The sequence below is a fragment of the Oncorhynchus masou genome, chromosome 11, assembly GCF_036934945.1.
Source record: "Oncorhynchus masou masou isolate Uvic2021 chromosome 11, UVic_Omas_1.1, whole genome shotgun sequence".
NCBI classification, from domain to species: Eukaryota; Metazoa; Chordata; class Actinopteri; order Salmoniformes; family Salmonidae; genus Oncorhynchus; species Oncorhynchus masou.
Window position 1 is genome coordinate 13,165,618 of NC_088222.1, and position 23,374 is coordinate 13,188,991.

Below are 23,374 nucleotides of genomic sequence, written 5' to 3' on the forward strand. Positions count from 1 at the left end.
AAAGGGTCCGGAGAGTGGAGAGGTTGGTTGGGGGTCACGGCGATTTAGACAGCTAGCCAGGCCATCGGTAGCAAGCTAGTATAGGATGGACGTCTGTTATTAGCCACCTCTTGCGTTCCGTCAGTAGATTAGTGGGGTTCCGTGTGGTAGAGGGGATTAATCCAAATCACACAACAACAACAAAAATAAAAACAATAGATATAGCTAGAGGCCCAAGAAGAAGAAAAAAAATATAACAATAACAATAAAAATAAATAAATAAATTGTCTGATTGTCTATTCAGATAGCAGCCGATAAGACAGCTAATGGCTAGCAGGCCGCAGATGGGCGCCCAGGCAAAGTTGCGACGGAATGACCAGCAGGATAACTCCGACGGGTAGATAACGTCGGCAGTCCAGCCGTGAAGGCCTGGTTTGGGCTCCGCGTAGGCAGCAAAACGGGTCCGGATAGGTGACCGCAGACCAGGAGTGATTGATGGAACTCCTCAGCTGGCTAGCTCCGGAATCAACGAAAGGTTTAACTAGCTTCTGATTAGCTTTTGGATTAGCTTCTGGCTAGCTTCTGGCTAGTTTCTGGCTAGCTTCTGACCTAGCTTGTGATTAGCTTCTGGATTAGCTCCTGGCTAGCTCCTGGCTAGCTTCTGGCTAGCTCCTGGCAAGCTTCTGGCTAGTTTCTGGCTAGCTTCTTGGAATTTTTTTCTAATACTTTTTATAATTTTTTATAAATATAAATTGGTGAGGCGGGTTGCAGGAGAGTGTTTTGAGGATGAGTTTAGGACCATGCCTGAGGACCACCATCTGAGCCCTAGGACCATGCCTCAGGACTACCTGTCTTCATGATTCCTTGCTGTCCCCAGTCCACCTGGCCGTGCTGCTGCTCCAGTTTCAACCCTCCAGTTTCAAGCCCTTCTTACAGCAGCTGATGTCACAAAGTGCTGTACAGAAACCCAGTCTAAAACCCCAAACAGCAAGTAATGCAGGTGTAGTAGCACGGTGACTAGGAAAAACTCCCTATAAAGGCCGGAACCTAGAAAGAAACCTAGAGAGGAACCAGGATATGAGGGGTGGCCAGTCCTCTTCTGGCTGTACTGGGTAGAGAGGAACCTGGCTCTGAGGGGTGGCCAGTCCTCTTCTGGCTGTGCCAGGTAGAGAGGATCCAGGCTATGAGTGGTGGCCAGTCCTCTTCTGGCTGTGCCGGGTAGAGAGGAATCAGGTTATGTGGGGTGGCCAGTCCTCTTCTGGCTGTGCCGGGTGGAGATTAAAGCAGAACATGGCCAAGATGTTCAAATGTTCATAGATGACAGCAGGGTCAAATAATAATAATCACAGTGGTTGTAGAGGGTGCAACAGATCAGCACCTCAGGACTAAATGTCAGTTGGCTTTTCATAGCCGATCATTCAGAGTATCTCTACCACTCCTGCTGTCTCTAGAGAGTTGACAACAGCAGCTTTGGGACAGGTAGCACGTCAGGTGAACAGGTCAGGGTTCCGTAGCCGCAGGCAGAACAGTTGAAACTGGAGCAGCAGCACGGCCAGGTGAACAGGTCAGGGTTCCGTAGCCGCAGGCAGAACAGTTGAAACTGGAGCAGCAGCACGGCCAGGTGAACAGGTCAGGGTTCCGTAGCCGCAGGCAGAACAGTTGAAACTGGAGCATTACACTTACAAAAGTTCCAAAATAATAAAGAGATTTCAAATGTCATATTCCAGATTTTTACAATCACTTTGGCACTAATTTCGGAACCTTGATACCATTTTTCAAAACTCTAGATACAATACACATAAAACTAAGATCATTTGTTCATTGAACTAAAATCACCTGTTCAAAATGACACAACTTAACATCAAAGTATTACCATTTCAAAATGCAATTCACACATGACATCTGAAATGACTGTCTATTCATTTCATTACAATGATCTAACTATCAATTGATACAAATGCTCAAAAAGTAACTATTGCATTACTCTTAATGCATAGTTTTATGGAAACTGACAAACAAAATTCCATGTTTAGGTCATGAAAGTTTCAGGATAACGAGATCCATTGACACCAATTACCGTGGAACATGAACCAATAATGACTACATTCTCTATGGATGTAATATTTCATCAACATTCTTTATCGGACACTGTTTCTATGGTCCCATGTTCCTCTTTTCCAGACCATGTTTTCAGATTTGACATTACCGGCCACTTTATTAGGTACACCTATCTAGTACTGGGTTGGGCCCCCTTTTGTCACCACAACAGCCTGAATTATTCATGGTGTTGTACGTTAAGAGATGCCCTTCTGCACACCACTGTTTTAAACAGCTGTTATTTGAGCATTGGTGGCCTTTTTATTAGCTTGAATGAGTCTGGACATTCTCCTCTGACCTCTCTCATTAACAAGGTGGTTTTGCCCACAGAACTGCCGCTCACTGAATGTGTTTTGTTCAACGCACAATTCTCTGTAAACTCTAGAGACTGTAGTGCATAAAAATACCAGGAAGGCAGCTGTTTCTGAGATGCTGGAATCACCATGTGTGGCATCAACAATCATACCATGGTCAAAGTTGCTTAGATTATTCATCTTGCCTGTTCTAATGTTTGGTCGAACAACATCTAAAGCTCTCTACTCTATATACTTTACATATTGAGTTGCAGGCAGCCACATGATTCGCTGTTCGAATGTAACCTTTCTTGATGAGCTAAATCAGGTCTGTAGAGCTGAAGGCATGACCTATGTCATTGTGTGGGATAATGTCAGGTTCCACCATGCTCAAATGGTGCAAGCATGGTTTCAGGCCCATCCACAATTTACCACCCTGTGCTTACCCCCATACTCTCCTTTCCTTAACCCGATTGAGGAATTTTTCTCCACATGGAGGTGGAAGGTATATGATAGACGCCTTCACGAACAAGCCATCCTTCTCCAGGCCATGGATGACACATGCAATGACTTCCCGGCAGACCAGTGTCAGGCCTGGATTCACCATGCCCGAAGATTCTTCCCAAGATGTTTGGCTAATGAAAACATCCATTGTGATGTGGATGAGAACCTGTGGCCAAATTCACAAGACAGGGTTGATGGAAATATAGAAGTACAGTAATCAATCTTTTGTTTAGCTTTTTACAGTAAACCAGGTGAGGAACACTGCAGTTGATGTTTTACAGTAAGCCATTTGAGGAACACTGCAGTGATGTTTTACAGTAAGCCAGGTGAGGAACACTGCAGTGATGTTTTACAGTAAGCCAGGTGAGGAACACTGCAGTGATGTTTTACAGTAAGCCAGGTGAGGAACACTGCAGTGATGTTTTACAGTAAGCCAGGTGAGGAACACTGCAGTGATGTTTTACAGTAAGCCAGGTGAGGAACACTGCAGTGATGTTTTACAGTAAGCCAGGTGAGGAACACTGCAGTGATGTTTTACAGTAAGCCAGGTGAGGAACACTGCAGTGATGTTTTACAGTAAGCCAGGTGAGGAACACTGCAGTGATGTTTTACAGTAAGCCAGGTGAGGAACACTGCAGTGATGTTTTACAGTAAGCCAGGTGAGGAACACTGCAGTGATGTTTTACAGTAAGCCAGGTGAGGAACACTGCAGTGATGTTTTACAGTAAGCCAGGTGAGGAACACTGCAGTTGACCTTTAACTGTTTTTTCTTTTTTTGAGGCTATTATTTTTGCTTTGATTCAAAGAAACCTATGTTGTGATTTTATTGTTTCATCAATAAATGTCAGATTTTGTTCAATGATTTCACTGTGTCTATAGTATTCTCTCTACTAGTCCTTTTACAGTGATGTAGTACCATAATGAAACATGTATCATATATTTTGTACTACAATATTTAATGATTGGACGAACAACTACACAGTTAAACTTTTGGTATCTTGTGTGTGGGTGAGCTAAATGAATGTTCCTATAGTATTTCATGATAAATGAGTTATTTGAACCAATGATTCTGCAAGTGCAAGGTTTCTTTAAAGATGTGAATGCACACTGCAATGTTTTGAACCATGGACAGACTGTGTTACAAGTGATGACCATTTTGAGTTTGTGTCTAGAGTTTTGAAAAATGACCACAAGGTTCTGAAATTAGTGCCAAAGTGATTGTTAAAAACTATGTATTTTTACAGTGTTGTAATGATGTGCAAATAGTTTAAGTACGAAAGGGAAAATAAATAAACATAAAAATTGGTATTTACAAAGGTGTTTGTTCTTCACTGTTTGCCCTTTTCTTGTGGCAACAGATCACAAATCTCTCTCTTTTTCTCCCTCTTGCCCTCTCTCCTCCCCAAGTCCATCTCTGTAGTGACGAAGATCTGTATTATTCATAGATGTAGGAAGACAGAAGTGAGGTTATTTTATTCTGTTCTCCTCCTGCTCTCCCATGAGACAATACAGCCCTCCCAGACATACAGAGACAAACAACCCTCCCAGACAGACTGAGACAAACAGCCCTCCCAGAGAGACAGAGACAATACAGCCCTCCCAGACAGACAGAGACAAACAGCCCTCCCAGACAGACATAGACAAACAGCCCTCCCAGACAGACAGAGACAAACAGCCCTCCCAGACAGACAGAGACAATACAGCCCTCCCAGACAGACAGAGACAATACAGCCCTCCCAGACAGACAGAGACAATACAGCCCTCCCAGAGAGACAGAGACAATACAGCCCTCCCAGACAGACAGAGACAAACAGCCCTCCCAGACAGACAGAGACAATACAGCCCTCCTAGACAGACAGAGACAGACAGCCCTCCCAGACAGACAGAGACAAACAGCCCTCCCAGACAGACAGAGACAATACAGCCCTCCCAGAGAGACAGAGACAATACAGCCCTCCCAGACAGACAGAGACAAACAGCCCTCCCAGACAGACAGAGACAATACAGCCCTCCCAGACAGACAGAGACAAACAGCCCTCCCAGAGAGACAGAGACAATACAGCCCTCCCAGAGAGACAGAGACAAACAGCCCTCCCAGACAGACAGAGACAATACAACCCTCCCAGAGAGACAGAGACAATACAGCCCTCCCAGAGAGACAGAGACAAACAGCCCTCCCAGACAGACAGAGACAAACAGCCCTCCCAGACAGACAGAGACAATACAACCCTCCCAGACAGACAGAGACAAACAGCCCTCCCAGACAGACAGAGACAATACAGCCCTCCCAGACAGACAGAGACAAACAGCCCTCCCAGACAGACAGAGACAATACAGCCCTCCCAGACAGACAGAGACAAACAGCCCTCCCAGACAGACAGAGACAAACAGCCCTCCCAGACAGACAGAGACAATACAACCCTCCCAGACAGACAGAGACAAACAGCCCTCCCAGACAGACAGAGACAAACAGCCCTCCCAGACAGACAGAGACAATACAGCCCTCCCAGACAGACAGAGACAATACAGCCCTCCCAGACAGACAGAGACAATACAGCCCTCCTAGACAGACAGAGACAAACAGCCCTCCCAGACAGACAGAGACAAACAGCCCTCCTAGCCAGACAGAGACAATACAGCCCTCCCAGACAGACATAGACAACACAGCCCTCCCAGACAGACAGAGACAATACAGCCCTCCCGGACAGACAGAGACAAACAGCCCTCCCAGAGAGACAGAGACAATACAGCCCTCCTAGACAGACATAGACAACACAGCCCTCCTAGACAGACAGAGACAAACATCCCCAGACAGAGACAATACAACCCTCCCAGACAGACAGAGACAATACTGCCCTCCCAGACAGACAGAGACAAACAGCCCTCCCAGACAGACAGAGACAAACAGCCCTCCTAGACAGACAGAGACAATACAGCCCTCCTAGACAGACAGAGACAAACAGCCCTCCTAGACAGACAGAGACAATACAGCCCTCCTAGACAGACAGAGACAATACAGCCCTCCTAGACAGACAGAGACAAACAGCCCTCCCAGAGAGACAGAGACAATACAGCCCTCCTAGACAGACATAGACAACACAGCCCTCCTAGACAGACAGAGACAAACATCCCCAGACAGAGACAATACAACCCTCCCAGACAGACAGAGACAATACTGCCCTCCTAGACAGACAGAGACAAACAGCCCTCCCAGACAGACAGAGACAAACAGCCCTCCCAGACAGACATAGACAAACAGCCCTCCTAGACAGACAGAGACAAACAGCCCTCCTAGCCAGACAGAGACAAACAGCCCTCCCAGACAGACATAGACAACACAGCCCTCCCAGACAGACAGAGACAAACATCCCCAGACAGAGACAATACAACCCTCCTAGACAGACAGAGACAAACAGCCCTCCCAGACAGACAGAGACAAACAGCCCTCCCAGACAGACAGAGACAAACAGCCCTCCCAGACAGACAGAGACAAACAGCCCTCCTAGACAGACAGAGACAAACAGCCCTCCCAGACAGACAGAGACAAACAGCCCTCCTAGACAGACAGAGACAAACAGCCCTCCCAGACAGACAGAGACAAACAGCCCTCCCAGACAGACAGAGACAAACAGCCCTCCTAGACAGACAGAGACAAACAGCCCTCCCAGACAGACAGAGACAAACAGCCCTCCCAGACAGACAGAGACAAACAGCCCTCCCAGAGAGACAGAGACAATACAGCCCTCCCAGAGAGACAGAGACAATACAGCCCTCCTAGACAGACAGAGACAAACATCCCCAGACAGAGACAATACAACCCTCCTAGACAGACAGAGACAAACAGCCCTCCCAGAGAGACAGAGACAATACAGCCCTCCCAGAGAGACAGAGACAATACAGCCCTCCTAGACAGACAGAGACAAACATCCCCAGACAGAGACAATACAACCCTCCTAGACAGACAGAGACAAACAGCCCTCCCAGACAGACAGAGACAAACAGCCCTCCCAGACAGACAGAGACAAACAGCCCTCCCAGAGAGACAGAGACAATACAGCCCTCCCAGAGAGACAGAGACAATACAGCCCTCCTAGACAGACAGAGACAAACATCCCCAGACAGAGACAATACAACCCTCCTAGACAGACAGAGACAAACAGCCCTCCCAGACAGACAGAGACAAACAGCCCTCCCAGAGAGACAGAGACAATACAGCCCTCCCAGACAGACATAGACAACACAGCCCTCCTAGACAGACAGAGACAAACATCCCCAGACAGAGACAATACAACCCTCCCAGACAGACAGAGACAATACTGCCCTCCTAGACAGACAGAGACAAACAGCCCTCCCAGACAGACAGAGACAAACAGCCCTCCCAGACAGACAGAGACAATACAGCCCTCCCAGACAGACAGAGACAAACAGCCCTCCTAGACAGACAGAGACAATACAGCCCTCCCAGACAGACAGAGACAAACAGCCCTCCCAGAGAGACAGAGACAAAACAGCCCTCCCAGACAGACAGAGACAAACAGCCCTCCCAGACAGACAGAGACAAACAGCCCTCCCAGACAGACAGAGACAAACAGCCCTCCCAGACAGACAGAGACAAACAGCCCTCCCAGACAGACAGAGACAAACAGCCCTCCCAGACAGACAGAGACAAACAGCCCTCCCAGACAGACAGAGACAAACAGCCCTCCCAGACAGACAGAGACAATACAGCCCTCCCAGACAGACAGAGACAAACAGCCCTCCCAGACAGACAGAGACAAACAGCCCTCCCAGACAGACAGAGACAAACAGCCCTCCCAGACAGACAGAGACAATACAGCCCTCCCAGACAGACATAGACAATACAACCCTCCCAGACAGACAGAGACAAAACAGCCCTCCCAGACAGACATAGACAATACAACCCTCCCAGACAGACAGAGACAAAACAGCCCTCCCAGACAGACATAGACAATACAGCCCTCCCAGACAGACAGAGACAAACAGCCCTCCCAGACAGACAGAGACAAACAGCCCTCCCAGACAGACAGAGACAAACAGCCCTCCCAGACAGACAGAGACAATACAGCCCTCCCAGACAGACATAGACAATACAGCCCTCCCAGACAGACAGAGACAATACAGCCCTCCTAGACAGACAGAGACAAACAGCCCTCCTAGCCAGACAGAGACAAACAGCCCTCCCAGACAGACATAGACAAAACAGCCCTCCTAGACAGACATAGACAAAACAGCCCTCCCAGACAGACAGAGACAATACAGCCCTCCCAGACAGACAGAGACAAAACAGCCCTCCTAGACAGACAGAGACAAACAGCCCTCCTAGCCAGACAGAGACAAACAGCCCTCCCAGACAGACAGAGACAATACAGCCCTCCCAGACAGACAGAGACAATACAGCCCTCCCAGAGAGACAGAGACAAACAGCCCTCCCAGACAGACAGAGACAAACAGCCCTCCTAGCCAGACAGAGACAAACAGCCCTCCTAGACAGACAGAGACAATACAGCCCTCCTAGACAGACAGAGACAATACAGCCCTCCCAGACAGACAGAGACAATACAGCCCTCCTAGACAGACAGAGACAAACAGCCCTCCCAGACAGACAGAGACAAACAGCCCTCCCAGACAGACAGAGACAGACTGCCCTCCCAGACAGACAGAGACAAACAGCCCTCCCAGACAGACAGAGACAGACTGCCCTCACACACAAGCAGAGACAAACAGCCCTCCTAGACAGACAGAGACAATACAGCCCTCCTAGACAGACAGAGACAATACAGCCCTCCCAGACAGACAGAGACAATACAGCCCTCCTAGACAGACAGAGACAAACAGCCCTCCTAGCCAGACAGAGACAAACAGCCCTCCCAGACAGACATAGACAAAACAGCCCTCCTAGACAGACATAGACAAAACAGCCCTCCCAGACAGACAGAGACAATACAGCCCTCCCAGACAGACAGAGACAAAACAGCCCTCCTAGACAGACAGAGACAAACAGCCCTCCTAGCCAGACAGAGACAAACAGCCCTCCCAGACAGACAGAGACAATACAGCCCTCCCAGAGAGACAGAGACAAACAGCCCTCCCAGACAGACAGAGACAAACAGCCCTCCTAGCCAGACAGAGACAAACAGCCCTCCTAGACAGACAGAGACAATACAGCCCTCCTAGACAGACAGAGACAATACAGCCCTCCCAGACAGACAGAGACAATACAGCCCTCCTAGACAGACAGAGACAAACAGCCCTCCCAGACAGACAGAGACAAACAGCCCTCCCAGACAGACAGAGACAAACAGCCCTCCCAGACAGACAGAGACAAACAGCCCTCCCAGACAGACAGAGACAATACAGCCCTCCCAGACAGACAGAGACAAAACAGCCCTCCCAGACAGACAGAGACAATACAGCCCTCCCAGACAGACAGAGACAAAACAGCCCTCCTAGACAGACAGAGACAAACAGCCCTCCTAGCCAGACAGAGACAAACAGCCCTCCCAGACAGACAGAGACAATACAGCCCTCCCAGAGAGACAGAGACAAACAGCCCTCCCAGACAGACAGAGACAAACAGCCCTCCTAGCCAGACAGAGACAAACAGCCCTCCTAGACAGACAGAGACAATACAGCCCTCCTAGACAGACAGAGACAATACAGCCCTCCCAGACAGACAGAGACAATACAGCCCTCCTAGACAGACAGAGACAAACAGCCCTCCCAGACAGACAGAGACAAACAGCCCTCCCAGACAGACTGAGACAATACAACCCTCCCAGACAGACATAGACAATACAGCCCTCCCAGACAGACAGAGACAAACAGCCCTCCCAGACAGACAGAGACAAACAGCCCTCCCAGACAGACAGAGACAAAACAGCCCTCCCAGACAGACATAGACAATACAGCCCTCCCAGACAGACAGAGACAAACAGCCCTCCCAGACAGACAGAGACAAACAGCCCTCCCAGACAGACAGAGACAAACAGCCCTCCCAGACAGACAGAGACAAACGGCCCTCCCACACAGGAAGAGACAGACAGCCTACACAGAGAGACAGACAGACAGCCCTCCCAGACAGACAGAGACAGACTGCCCTCACACACAAGCAGAGACAGACAGCCCTCCCACACAGGAAGAGACAGACAGCCTACACAGAGAGACAGACAGACAGCTCTTCCACAGAGACAGACAGACAGACAACCAACAGAATTCATGCAACAATAATTGCCAAAATGGCACCCCCACTGACCTACTACAGTCCCCCACTGTCCATGTCTAGACCCCAAACTGTTCAACTGACAGACAGACACAGACAGACAGACAGACAGACAGACAGACAACCCACACAGACGGAGACAGACAGAGAGACAACCCACACAGACAGAGACAGACAGAGACAACCCACACAGACAGACAGAGACAGACAGACAACCCACACAGACAGACAGAGACAGACAGACATACAACCAACATAATTCATGCAACAATAATTGCCAAAATGGCACCCCCACTGTCCTACTACAGTCCCCCACTGTCCATGTCTAGACCCCAATCCAACTGTTCATGTCTAGACCCCAGCCCCACTGTCCATGTCTAGACCCCCACCCCCACTGTCCTACTACAGTCCCCCACTGTCCATGTCTAGACCCCCACCCCCACTGTCCTACTACAGTCCCCCACTGTCCATGTCTAGACCCCCACCCCCACTGTCCCACTACAGTCCCCCACTGTCCATGTCCAGCCCCCCACCCCCACTGTCCTACTACAGTCCCCCACCCCCACTGTCCTAGTCCAGCTCCCCACCCTCACTGTCCTAGTCTAGACCCCCACCCCCACTGTCCTAGTCCAGCCCCCCACCCTCACTGTCCTAGTCCAGCCCCCCACCCTCACTGTCCATGTCTAGACCCCCACCCTCACTGTCCTAGTCCAGACCCCCACCCCCGCTGCCATGTCTAGACCCCCACCCCCACTGTCCTAGTCCATCCCCCCACCCTCACTGTCCATGTCCAGACTGTCCATGTCTAGACCCTCCACCCTTACTGTCCTAGTCCAGATTGTCCTAGTCCCGACCCCCACCCCCACTGTCCATGTCTAGACCCCCAGCCCCACTGTCCTAGTCCAGACCCCCACCCCCACTGTCCATGTCTAGACCCCCAGCCCCACTGTCCTAGTCAAGACTGTCCAGTCTTGTCCTGTCATGTCCCACCCCGTCCTGTCCTGTCATGTCCCACCCCGTCCTGTCCTGTCATGTCCCACCCCGTCTTGTCCTGTCATGTCCCACCCCGTCCTGTCCTGTCATGTCCCACCCCGTCCTGTCCTGTCATGTCCCACCCCGTCCTGTCCTGTCATGTCCCACCTTGTCCTGTCCTGTCATATCCTACCCCATCCTGTCCTGTCATGTCCCATCCTGTCCTGTCATGTCCCACCCCGTCCTGTCCTGTCATGTCCCACTCCGTCCTGTCCTGTCATGTCCCACCCCGTCCTGTCCTGTCATGTCCTACCCCATCCTGTCCTGTCATGTCCCATCCTGTCCTGTCATGTCCCACCCCGTCCTGTCCTGTCATGTCCCACTCCGTCCTGTCCTGTCATGTCCCACCCCGTCCTGTCCTGTCATGTCCCACCCCGTCCTGTCCTGTCCTGTCATGTCCCACCCCGTCTTGTCCTGTCATGTCCTACCCCATCCTGTCCTGTCATGTCCCACCCCGTCCTGTCCTGTCATGTCCCACCCCGTCCTGTCCTGTCCTGTCATGTCCCACCCCGTCTTGTCCTGTCATGTCCTACCCCATCCTGTCCTGTCATGTCCCACCCCGTCTTGTCCTGTCATGTTCCACTCCATCCTGTCCTGGCTTAGCCGAGCACAGTACAGTATGCTGGGATGTTCCAGGAGGAGTGACTGGCTTGTTCCAGGAGGAGTGACTGGCTTGTTCCAGGAGGAGTGACTGGCTTGTTCCAGGAGGAGTGACTGGCTTGTTCCAGGAGGAGTGACTGGCTTGTTCCAGGAGGAGTGACTGGCTTGTTCCAGGAGGAGTGACTGGCTTGTTCCAGGAGGAGTGACTTGCTTGTTCCAGGCTGAATAATGTCAGTGAGGGCCTCAAGATTTCTGGTCCCAGTTCAACTCACTGTCCCAGTCTCTAGTCATGTCTCCCTTTCTTTCTTTCTTTCTTTCTTTCTTTCTTTCTTTCTTTCTTTCTTTCTTTCTTTCTTTCTTTCTTTCTTTCTTTCTTTCTTTCTTTCTTTCTTTCTTTCTTTCTCTCTCTCTCTCTCTCTCTCTCTCCCTCTCTTGCTCTCTCACTCTTTCAATCTCTCTGTTTCTCTCTCTCTCTCTCGCTCTCTCTCTCGCTCTCTCGCTCTCTCGCTCTTTCTAGCTCTCTGTTCCTCTCTCTATTTTCTCTAGTTCACATCCTTCTTTTGTGGCTTGTCTTTTGTGTCGCTACTGTGTCTCAGCCAGCTACGTGTGGGCCTGCCTGGTGCATTGTCATGTCTCTCAGGCTATAAGACACAGCAGCCCCATGGCTTCAGGGCACAGCCCATCATTACATTACCCATGCTGCTTCTCTCTGCTACTCTTGACCCCTCCCTCGCTCTCTCTCTCCCTCCATCCATCCCCTGCTGACCTTTTCGGTAAACAAGAAGGTGTCCATGTATCTTCATTGAGAAAAACACAACGCTATTGACAGCCTTCTGATTGTATCTTCCTCTAACCCTGGAGGGGTGGGTAATGGTGGGGATTAATGGTGGGTTATCTGACACACACACACACACATGCACACGCACACTCACACACACACACGCACACACAAAGAAGAGGGCAGGACAATAGTGAGGGTTAATGTTCTTTTACTTCAGAGACATTGTGCCTCCTGCTTGAATTAGCCTCCTGAAAAGCCAGATGAAAGCCAGGTGAAAGCCAGGTGAAAGCCAGGTGAAAGTCAGGTGAAAGTCAGGTGAAAGCCAGGTGAAAGCCAGGTGAAAAACAGGTGAAAGCCAGGTGAAAGACAGTTGAAAGACAGTTGAAAGCCAGGTGAAAGCCAGGTGAAAGCCAGTTGAAAGACAGTTGAAAGCCAGGTGAAAGCCAGGTGAAAGCCAGGTGAAAGCCAGATGAAAGCCAGGTGAAAGCCAGGTGAAAGTCAGGTGAAAGCCAGGTGAAAATCAGGTGAAAGCCAGGTGAAAGACAGTTGAAAGACAGTTGAAAGCCAGGTGAAAGCCAGGTGAAAGCCAGGTGAAAGACAGTTGAAAGACAGGTGAAAGCCAGGTGAAAGTCAGGTGAAAGCCAGGTGAAAGCCAGGTGAAAGTCAGGTGAAAGCCAGGTGAAAGACAGTTGAAAGCCAGGTGAAAAACAGGTGAAAGACAGGTGAAAGACAGGTGAAAGACAGTTGAAACCCAGGTGAAAGCCAGGTGAAAGCCAGGTGAAAGTCAGGTGAAAGCCAGGTGAAAGCCAGGTGAAAGTCAGTTGAAAGACAGTTGAAAGACAGTTGAAAGCCAGGTGAAAGCCAGGTGAAAGCCAGGTGAAAAACAGGTGAAAGCCAGGTGAAAGACAGTTGAAAGACAGTTGAAAGCCAGGTGAAAGCCAGGTGAAAGACAGTTGAAAGCCAGTTGAAAGCCAGGTGAAAACCAGGTGAAAGACAGGTGAAAGACAGGTGAAAGACAGTTGAAAACCAGGTGAAAACCAGGTGAAAGCCAGGTGAAAGCCAGGTGAAAAACAGGTGAAAGCCAGTTGAAAGCCAGGTGAAAGCCAGGTGAAAGCCAGGTGAAAAACAGGTGAAAGCCAGGTGAAAGCCAGTTAAAAGCCAGGTGAAAAACAGTTGAAAGCCAGGTGAAGACTGGTGAAAGCCAGGTGAAAGTCAGGTGAAAGCCAGTTGAAAGACAGGTGAAAGCCAGTTGAAAGCCAGGTGAAAAACAGGTGAAAGACAGTTGAAAGCCAGGTGAAAGCCAGGTGAAAGTCAGGTGAAAGCCAGTTGAAAGCCAGGTGAAAAACAGGTGAAAGTCAGTTGAAAGCCAGGTGAAGACTGGTGAAAGCCAGGTGAAAGTCAGGTGAAAGCCAGTTGAAAGACAGGTGAAAGCCAGGTGAAAGTCAGGTGAAAGCCAGTTGAAAGTCAGGTGAAAGCCAGTTGAAAGTCAGGTGAAAGCCAGGTGAAAGCCAGGTGAAAGCCAGGTGAAAGTCAGTTGAAAGCCAGGTGAAAGCCAGGTGAAAGCCAGGTGAAGACTGGTGAAAGCCAGGTGAAAGTCAGGTGAAAGCCAGTTGAAAGCCAGTTGAAAGCCAGGTGAAAGCCAGTTGAAAGCCAGGTGAAAAACAGTTGAAAGCCAGGTGAGAGCCAGGTGAAAGCCAGGTGAAAGCCAGGTGAAAGCCAGGTGAAAAACAGGTGAAAGCCAGGTGAAAGCCAGGTGAAAAACAGGTGAAAGCCAGGTGAAAGCCAGTTGAAAGCCAGGTGAAAAACAGGTGAAAGACAGTTGAAAGCCAGGTGAAAGCCAGGTGAAAGCCAGGTGAAAGCCAGGTGAAAGCCAGGTGAAAGACAGTTGAAAGACAGGTGAAAGCCAGGTGAAAGTCAGGTGAAAGCCAGGTGAAAGCCAGGTGAAAGTCAGGTGAAAGCCAGGTGAAAGACAGTTGAAAGCCAGGTGAAAAACAGGTGAAAGACAGGTGAAAGACAGGTGAAAGACAGTTGAAACCCAGGTGAAAGCCAGGTGAAAGCCAGGTGAAAGTCAGGTGAAAGCCAGGTGAAAGCCAGGTGAAAGTCAGTTGAAAGACAGTTGAAAGACAGTTGAAAGCCAGGTGAAAGCCAGGTGAAAAACAGGTGAAAGCCAGGTGAAAGACAGTTGAAAGACAGTTGAAAGCCAGGTGAAAGCCAGGTGAAAGACAGTTGAAAGCCAGTTGAAAGCCAGGTGAAAACCAGGTGAAAGACAGGTGAAAGACAGGTGAAAGACAGTTGAAAACCAGGTGAAAACCAGGTGAAAGCCAGGTGAAAGCCAGGTGAAAAACAGGTGAAAGCCAGTTGAAAGCCAGGTGAAAGCCAGGTGAAAGCCAGGTGAAAAACAGGTGAAAGCCAGGTGAAAGCCAGTTAAAAGCCAGGTGAAAAACAGTTGAAAGCCAGGTGAAAGCCAGGTGAAAGCCAGGTGAAAGCCAGGTGAAAGCCAGGTGAAAAACAGGTGAAAGCCAGGTGAAAGCCAGGTGAAAAACAGGTGAAAGCCAGGTGAAAGCCAGTTGAAAGCCAGGTGAAAAACAGGTGAAAGACAGTTGAAAGCCAGGTGAAAGCCAGGTGAAAGCCTGGTGAAAGCCAGTTGAAAGCCAGGTGAAAGACAGTTGAAAGCCAGGTGAAAAACAGGTGAAAGACAGTTGAAAGCCAGGTGAAAGCCAGGTGAAAGTCAGGTGAAAGCCAGTTGAAAGCCAGGTGAAAAACAGGTGAAAGTCAGTTGAAAGCCAGGTGAAGACTGGTGAAAGCCAGGTGAAAGTCAGGTGAAAGCCAGTTGAAAGACAGGTGAAAGCCAGGTGAAAGTCAGGTGAAAGCCAGTTGAAAGTCAGGTGAAAGCCAGTTGAAAGTCAGGTGAAAGCCAGGTGAAAGCCAGGTGAAAGCCAGGTGAAAGTCAGTTGAAAGCCAGGTGAAAGCCAGGTGAAAGCCAGGTGAAGACTGGTGAAAGCCAGGTGAAAGTCAGGTGAAAGCCAGTTGAAAGCCAGTTGAAAGCCAGGTGAAAGCCAGTTGAAAGCCAGGTGAAAAACAGTTGAAAGCCAGGTGAGAGCCAGGTGAAAGCCAGGTGAAAGCCAGGTGAAAGCCAGGTGAAAAACAGGTGAAAGCCAGGTGAAAGCCAGGTGAAAAACAGGTGAAAGCCAGGTGAAAGCCAGTTGAAAGCCAGGTGAAAAACAGGTGAAAGACAGTTGAAAGCCAGGTGAAAGCCAGGTGAAAGCCAGGTGAAAGCCAGGTGAAAGCCAGTTGAAAGCCAGGTGAAAGACAGTTGAAAGCCAGGTGAAAAACAGGTGAAAGACAGGTGAAAGCCAGGTGAAAGCCAGGTGAAAGTCAGGTGAAAGCCAGTTGAAAGCCAGGTGAAAGCCAGGTGAAAGCCAGGTGAAAGCCAGGTGAAAGCCAGTTGAAAGTCAGGTGAAAGCCAGTTGAAAGTCAGGTGAAAGCCAGGTGAAAGCCAGTTGAAAGCAAGTTGAAAGCCAGTTGAAAGTCAGGTGAAAGCCAGGTGAAGACTGGTGAAATCCAGGTGAAAGCCAGTTGAAAGCCAGGTGAAAGCCAGGTGAAGACTGGTGAAATCCAGGTGAAAGCCAGTTGAAAGCCAGTTGAAAGCCAGGTGAAAGCCAGGTGAAAGCCAGTTGAAAGTCAGGTGAAAGCCAGTTGAAAGTCAGGTGAAAGCCAGGTGAAAGCCAGTTGAAAGCCAGGTGAAAGCCAGTTGAAAGCAAGTTGAAAGCCAGTTGAAAGTCAGGTGAAAGCCAGGTGAAGACTGGTGAAATCCAGGTGAAAGCCAGTTGAAAGCCAGGTGAAAGCAAGGTGAAGACTGGTGAAATCCAGGTGAAAGCCAGTTGAAAGCCAGTTGAAAGCCAGGTGAAAGCCAGGTGAAGGAGGATTGTTCCTTGAAAACCAACACCTGGTGAGATCGATAGCATGATACCAGCTTTCAGCAACAAGGACAAATAGCAAAATGTGTGTGTGTCTTACTCCAGATTAAAATAATTACTCTACAAGGACTAACATTGGCATATTCATAGAAAATGTTCTCATTCATTATGAATATTCTGTTTCCGTTATTACAGGCCTTTCTGTCAGTGCTATTTGTTGTTGATTAGACAGTCAAATCAATGAAAGCATAATCTGCAGAAGAACGTGAGAGTTAACCAGAGAGCCGTAAAGTCTGTTTCGATATCATGTCACGACAAACTAAAATAACATTTTTTTAAAAATTATTTCCTCAGATCATAATCTCAAAGCAGTTGTCATGGTGAAAGGTCCCAGAGTTTTGACTGGTCAGGTGATGCGGTGCTAGAATGGCTCACGTACACGTTGTGGCTGGTCTTCTGCCTGATCAGACAGATAGCAACCAAGGTCAGAGTTTGAGCATCAGACTTCCCTTAAATCCAGCCATACATCCCCAATTGGCCTATGAGGCCAAAACCAGAGGAGATTGAATAGGCAATAAAACTCAGTTAGTCTGTCTGGATTGCCATTGATAATGTCCATGGTCCATTAGGATCAATTATGGACTGGCAGATGTCGAAAACCGTGCTTGACCCGAGGGCTTAATGAAAACAATTGAATTTTGGTCAACAAACATAATGTTGTTAAACCAGATAAAGAGTCAGGGGTCACATGGGATTTCCTTTAAAAGACTAGAAAGAGAGTGAGAGGGATGAGACAGGTCGCAGAGACAGAGAGAGACACCGGCCAGAGGAGAGACACCAACCAAGAAGAGACAGGAAACAGAAAAACAAGAAGACGGTGTTCGATGGCATTCAATCGAGAGAAAAAGAGACTAGTTAGAAAAAGATGAGGAACTGAGAAGACAGGATACTGTGAAAAACCAGATAACCCACTAACCAGGCATGAGGAACCACCTGGAGAAATAAGAAGAAAGAGAAGAGAGCGTTACTGTGAAAAAACAATTGGTAGACAAGAGAATGAGAGGCACGTCAGATGCTCTTTGTGAGGACTGAGTTACACTGAGACTAACAGACCAAACAAGCAACTAACCAACTCACCATCCAACTGACACCGGCTAACTGACCAACCGACTAACCAACTCACCATCCAACTGACACCGGCTAACTGACCAACCGACTAACCAACCCACCAACCCAGACAATAGTCTCTGCACAGTATGCGCCTGTTCAACAAGAACCTGAGGCTGCAGGACGTGACTCTGATGTACCTGACCGTCTTAGCCACCCTGGTGGTGATCCTGGTAGCCTCCTACCAGGTAGATCCTGCTGCCAGCCCCTCCAGGGGAGGATCCACCCCAACCTCCACCTCCACACCGGTGCAGCTGCCCTACCATATGCCCCTGGACCCCCGCGGACACCTCCAGCTCTCTTGGAACATCTCCTACCCCCTCCAGGAGCTGTATCTGGAGGTGCGCTGCAGCGAAATGAAACATGGCCTGGTCCTGGGAATGTCCGACCGCGGGGAGCTCACCAACGCTGACCTGGTGGTCCTCTGGGACGACGGCCACCAGTCTTTCTTTGGGGTAAGGAAGTGGCATATTGTAAGGACTAGTCCTACTTTGGGGTAAGGAATGGTACTAGTCCTAGTTTGGAGAAAGGAAGGGCACTAGTCCTAGTTTGGAGAAAGGAAGGGCCCTAATCCTAGTTTGGGGGTAAGGACGGGTACTAGTCCTAGTTTGGAGAAAGGAAGGGCACTAGTCCTAGTTTGGAGAAAGGAAGGGCCCTAATCCTAGTTTGGGGATAAGGACGGGTACTAGTCCTAGTTTGGGGTAAGGAAGGGCACTAGTCCTAGTTTGGAGAAAGGAAGGACACTAGTCCTAGTTTGGGGTTAGGAAATGCACTAGTCCTAGTTTGGAGAAAGGAAGGGCACTAGTCCTAGTTTGGAGAAAGGAAGGGCACTAGTCCTAGTTTGGAGAAAGGAAGGGCACTAGTCCTAGTTTGGAGAAAGGAAGGGCACTAGTCCTAGTTTGGAGAAAGGAAGGGCACTAGTGCTAGTTTGGAGCAAGGAAGGGCACTAGTCCTAGTTTGGAGAAAGGAAGGGCACTAGTCCTAGTTTGGAGAAAGGAAGGGCACTAGTCCTAGTTTGGAGAAAGGAAGGGCACTAGTCCTAGTTTGGAGTAAGGAAGGGCACTAGTCCTATTTTGCGTCCAAATAACATTCTATTTCTTATGAGGTGACCCATTTTAAACCAGGGTTATGGTCAGAAGTAGTGTACTATATAGGGAATAGCATTTGGGTCGTGTTCTGTTGCTTTCAATAAGGGGTGTTTCTGCTAGTTTAAGAGAGACAGTGGCTCAATGTGTTTCCAATGATTTGGCAGGTTCATTAGAGAGTGTGATGTTTACCAAGGTTGAGGGCTTCATTCCCACATGGAAGGAATAATGCTGTAGCTCAGTGGTGTTTTCCTTATTCAATCTGATTCAGAGTGCAGTGCTGCCTACAGGGCAGAACAAATGTGAATGATTACGTGAAAGAAAGAAAGCACAACGCCTAACCTTAACCAATTAGGATTACTTGCCTAAATTTAACCAATCCCATTTGTTTCTGCCCTCGAGGCAGAGCTGCCCCCAGAACAAGATTGAGTAAGAAACACGGCAATCTGCCACATTGTGGCTGGTACCTGTTATATTGCTTTACGTAAGAGCTGGTTCTGTTGATGGTAGACTGCCAGGCAGGATGTGTCCACATCCTCCTAAAGTAGAGAATAAATAAGGCCATTGAAATGGGCATTTGCTGCATATCAAACTTTTGACAAGATTAGGAATTAATAGATCCAAACTGCATGGACAAAAAAAAGACATTGAATGTTGAATGTTGACATCATGTGAAAACCAATTTCTGGAAATGCTGTATACTCAATAAACTAGTAGAAACTTGCGATCATCCAAAGGTTTTCCCCCACCAAGGGAAAATATACTTTTCTCAAAATAAACATTTAATGTCTGCTAAATTTTGCAATGCTCTCAAAAGAACATCTCTCGTTCCATGTGAGGACAGGAAGGATCCCAGCCTACTGTCTGTCTATGTGGGATGAGATCCTCTTTCCAGCCTACTGTCTGTCTATCTGGGATGATATCCTCTTTCCCAGCCTTAGGGAAAGCTGTTGGGAGCAGAAAGGTCACAACGGTGGGAAAGGCTGTTGGGAGCAGAAAGGTCACAACGGTGCGAAAGGCTGTTGGGCGCAGAAAGGTCACAATGGTGTGCCAGCCATTCACAGATTCTCTCTCTCTCTCTCTCTCTCTCTCTCTCTCTCTCTCTCTCTCCAATGGGCTTTATTGGCATGGGAAACGTGTTAACATTGCCAAAGCAAGTGAGGTAGATAATATACAAAAGTAAAATAAACAATAAAAAATAAAAATCTCTCTCTGTACTAATCTGCTGTGGGGCAGCACACATACATTATACATCCCTTATCACTCCTCCTGCCTCTGCCTGGACCCATCCCTGGTCTGCCTGGACCCGTCCCTGGTCTGCATAACTCTCTGCCTGGACCCGTCCCTGGTCTGCATAACTCTCTGCCTGACTCTCTGCCTGGACCCGTCCCTGGTCTGCCTGACTCTCTGCCTGGACCCGTCTCTGGTCTGCCTGGACCCGTCCCTGGTCTGCATAACTCTCTGCCTGGACCCGTCCCTGGTCTGCCTGACTCTCTGCCTGGACCTGTCCCTGGTCTGCCTGGACCCGTCCCTGGTCTGCCTGACTCTCTGCCTGGACCTGTCCCTGGTCTGCCTGGACCCGTCCCTGGTCTGCCTGGACCCGTCCCTGGTCTGCCTGGACCCGTCCCTGGTCTGCCTGACTCTCTGCCTGGACCCGTCCCTGGTCTGCATAACTCTCTGCCTGGACCCGTCCCTGGTCTGCATAACTCTCTGCCTGGACCCGTACCTGGTCTGCATAACTCTCTGCCTGGACCCATCCCTGGTCTGCCTGGACCCGTCCCTGGTCTGCCTGACTCTCTGCCTGGACCCGTCCCTGGTCTGCATAACTCTCTGCCTGGACCCGTCCCTGGTCTGCATAACTCTCTGCCTGGACCCAACCCTGGTCTGCCTGGACCCGTCCCTGGTCTGCCTGACTCTCTGCCTGGACCCATCCCTGGTCTGCATAACTCTCTGCCTGGACCCGTCCCTGGTCTGCATAACTCTCTGCCTGGACCCATCCCTGGTCTGCCTGGACCCGTCCCTGGTCTGCCTGGACCCGTCCCTGGTCTGCCTGACTCTCTGCCTGGACCCGTCCCTGGTCTGCATAACTCTCTGCCTGGACCCGTCCCTGGTCTGCCTGGACCCGTCCCTGGTCTGCCTGGACCCGTCCCTGGTCTGCCTGACTCTCTGCCTGGACCCGTCCCTGGTCTGCCTGACTCTCTGCCTGCCTGATTCTCTGTGAAAAACTGCCTAGCTTCCTTCTGCGCCCTCTCTCCAAATTAATGTTGAATGGCCCCTCCAATCCCTGTACAAGGGAGTAGGTCCAAACGGGGGAGATGAATGGAGAGAGAGAGAGAGGGATGAAAGGGGAGAGAGGGGTGAGGTATGAGGATAGAGAGATAACTCAGAACTTCTGTTAAAATCCTAGGACCACTTTGGTCACAACAGCACAGCGAAACTGCTTCAAAATGGAGTCTGAGGCGCACAGAGCCTAACTAACTCTGACACATGGAGCATCCCTGGTTAATTTTGGCTTTTTAATAAATGTGTGGCTACTTTGGAGTCTTTACACTTTGCACCAACCTCAAGCAATCATGCAAGGTGGAACAAACATGTATTGGATGGCTGGTTCTATTTCGGTGCATTTTACATGCGGACGATGTGATTGGAGGAGACAGATTCAGTTGTTACCATTGGCTCCTGGGACTTGCATCTTGCACGCTCACTTGGCCATTGCTTGGCATCGTTGTCTCATAGGGTTGTGGTTAGGGTTAGATGTCACAGAATGTTTATGGAAATACATACTTGGCTGGCTGGGAGATCTCTAGGGTTCTTTAATTGCAATTGCACAGCATGTGGATTGCTGTCCATAAAATTGATCTAGTATCTGTCTTTGTGTGTGTGTGCGTGCATGTGTGTGTATTCCGACCGATGGGTGTGTGTTTGTTTCTCTCTGTGTGTGTTAATCCAGGATGCGTGGAGTGACAGTCAGGGTCATGTGAGTCTGGACAGCCAACAGGACTACCAGCTGATGGACACCAGGCAGACACCTGAGGGATTCTCCCTGCTGTTCAAGAGACCCTTCAGCACCTGCGACCCCAGGGATTACATCATAGAGGTGAGAGACAGAGAGAGACACACACACAGGGGAAGAGGGTGAAAGAGAGAGAGGGAGTGAATCACTAAAACATTTCAGAAATACAATATGGAAAAAGAAGGAACAGCACGTCAGAAATCAGCTCAATGTAATTGAAGAATCCATAGTCTCTAACCACTTCGGGGAAAATTGGAAAACACAAAACAAACAACAACACAAAGAATTATCTAGCCAAATTGGAGATGTATGGGTAAACCACTTCTCCAATATTTTTGCCTCTATAACAAAGAACAGCAAAAACATATACATGATCAAATACAAATCTTAGAATCAACTATTAAAGACTACCGGAACCCACTGGATTCTCCAATTACCTTAAATGAACTACAGGACAAACTAAAAACCCTCCAACCCAAAAAGGCCTGTGGTGTTAATAAAATTATCAAATATACAGACAACAAATTCCAATTGGCTATACTTAAACTCTTTAACGTCATCCTTAGCTCTGGCATCTTCCCCAATATGTGGAACCAAGGACTGATTACACCAATCCACAAGTGGAGACAAATTTGACTCCAATAACTACCGTGGGATATGCATCAACAGTTACTTTGGGAGAATCCTCTGCATTTTCATTAACATTTTCATTGACTCCTACACTTCCTCAGTGAAAACAATATACTGAGCAAACGTCAAATTGGCTTTTTACCAAATTATCGTACGACAGATCACGTATTAACCCTGCACACCCTAATTGACAAACAAAGGCAAAGTCTTTTTTTAACCTTTATTTAACTAGGCAAGCAAGTTAAGAACAAATTCTTATTTTCAATGACGGCCTAGAAACAGTGGGTTAACGGCCTTGTTCAGGGGCAGAACGACAGATTTTCACCTTGTCAGCTCCGGGAATTGATTTTGCAATCTTTCGGTTACTAGTCCAACACTCTAACCACTCGGCTACCTGCCAACCCTTAATGCATTATTGATTTCAAAAAAGCCTTTGGCTCAATTTGGCATGAGGGTCTGCTGTACATATTGATGGAAAGTGGTGTTGGGAGAAAAACATATAACATTATAAAATCCATGTACACAAACAACAAGTGTGCAGTTAAAATAGGCAAAAAATAAGACCCACAGGGCCGTGGGGTGAGACAGGGATGCAGCTTAAGCCCCAACCCTCTTCAACTTATATATTAGCGAATTGGCGAGAGCACTAGAAAAGTCTGCAGCACCCGGCCTCACCCTACTAGAATCTGAAGTCAAATGTCTACTGTTTGCTGATGATCTGGTGCTTCTGTCGCCAACCAATGAGGGCCTACAGCAGCATCTAGATCTTCTGCACAGATTCTGTCAGCCCTGGGCCCTGACAGTAAATCTCAGTAAGACCAAAATAATGCTGTTCCAAAAAAGTTCCAGTCGCCAGGACCACAATTACAAATTCCATCTAGACGCCTTTGCCCTAGAGCACACAAAAAACTATACATACATTGGCCGAAACATCAGCGCCACAGTTAACTTCCACAAAGCTGTGAACGATCTGAGAGACAAGGCAAGAAGGGCATTCTATTCCATCAAAAGGAACAAAATATTCAACATACCAATT

At 48.8% G+C, this 23,374-nt stretch overlaps 1 protein-coding gene across 1 annotated transcript in view; it reads left to right on the forward strand.

Moving 5' to 3' along the window:
• The first annotated feature begins 17,250 nt into the window (after window positions 1–17,250).
• Window positions 17,251–23,374, forward strand: part of LOC135548139 (dopamine beta-hydroxylase-like) — a 40,147-nt gene continuing 34,023 nt past the window's right edge. The window contains exons 1-2 of the mRNA XM_064977430.1: window positions 17,251–18,065; window positions 21,646–21,792. Of these exons, the coding sequence (XP_064833502.1) occupies window positions 17,700–18,065; window positions 21,646–21,792 (513 nt within the window). The 5' untranslated portion in view covers window positions 17,251–17,699. The remainder of the gene's footprint in view (window positions 18,066–21,645; window positions 21,793–23,374) is intronic.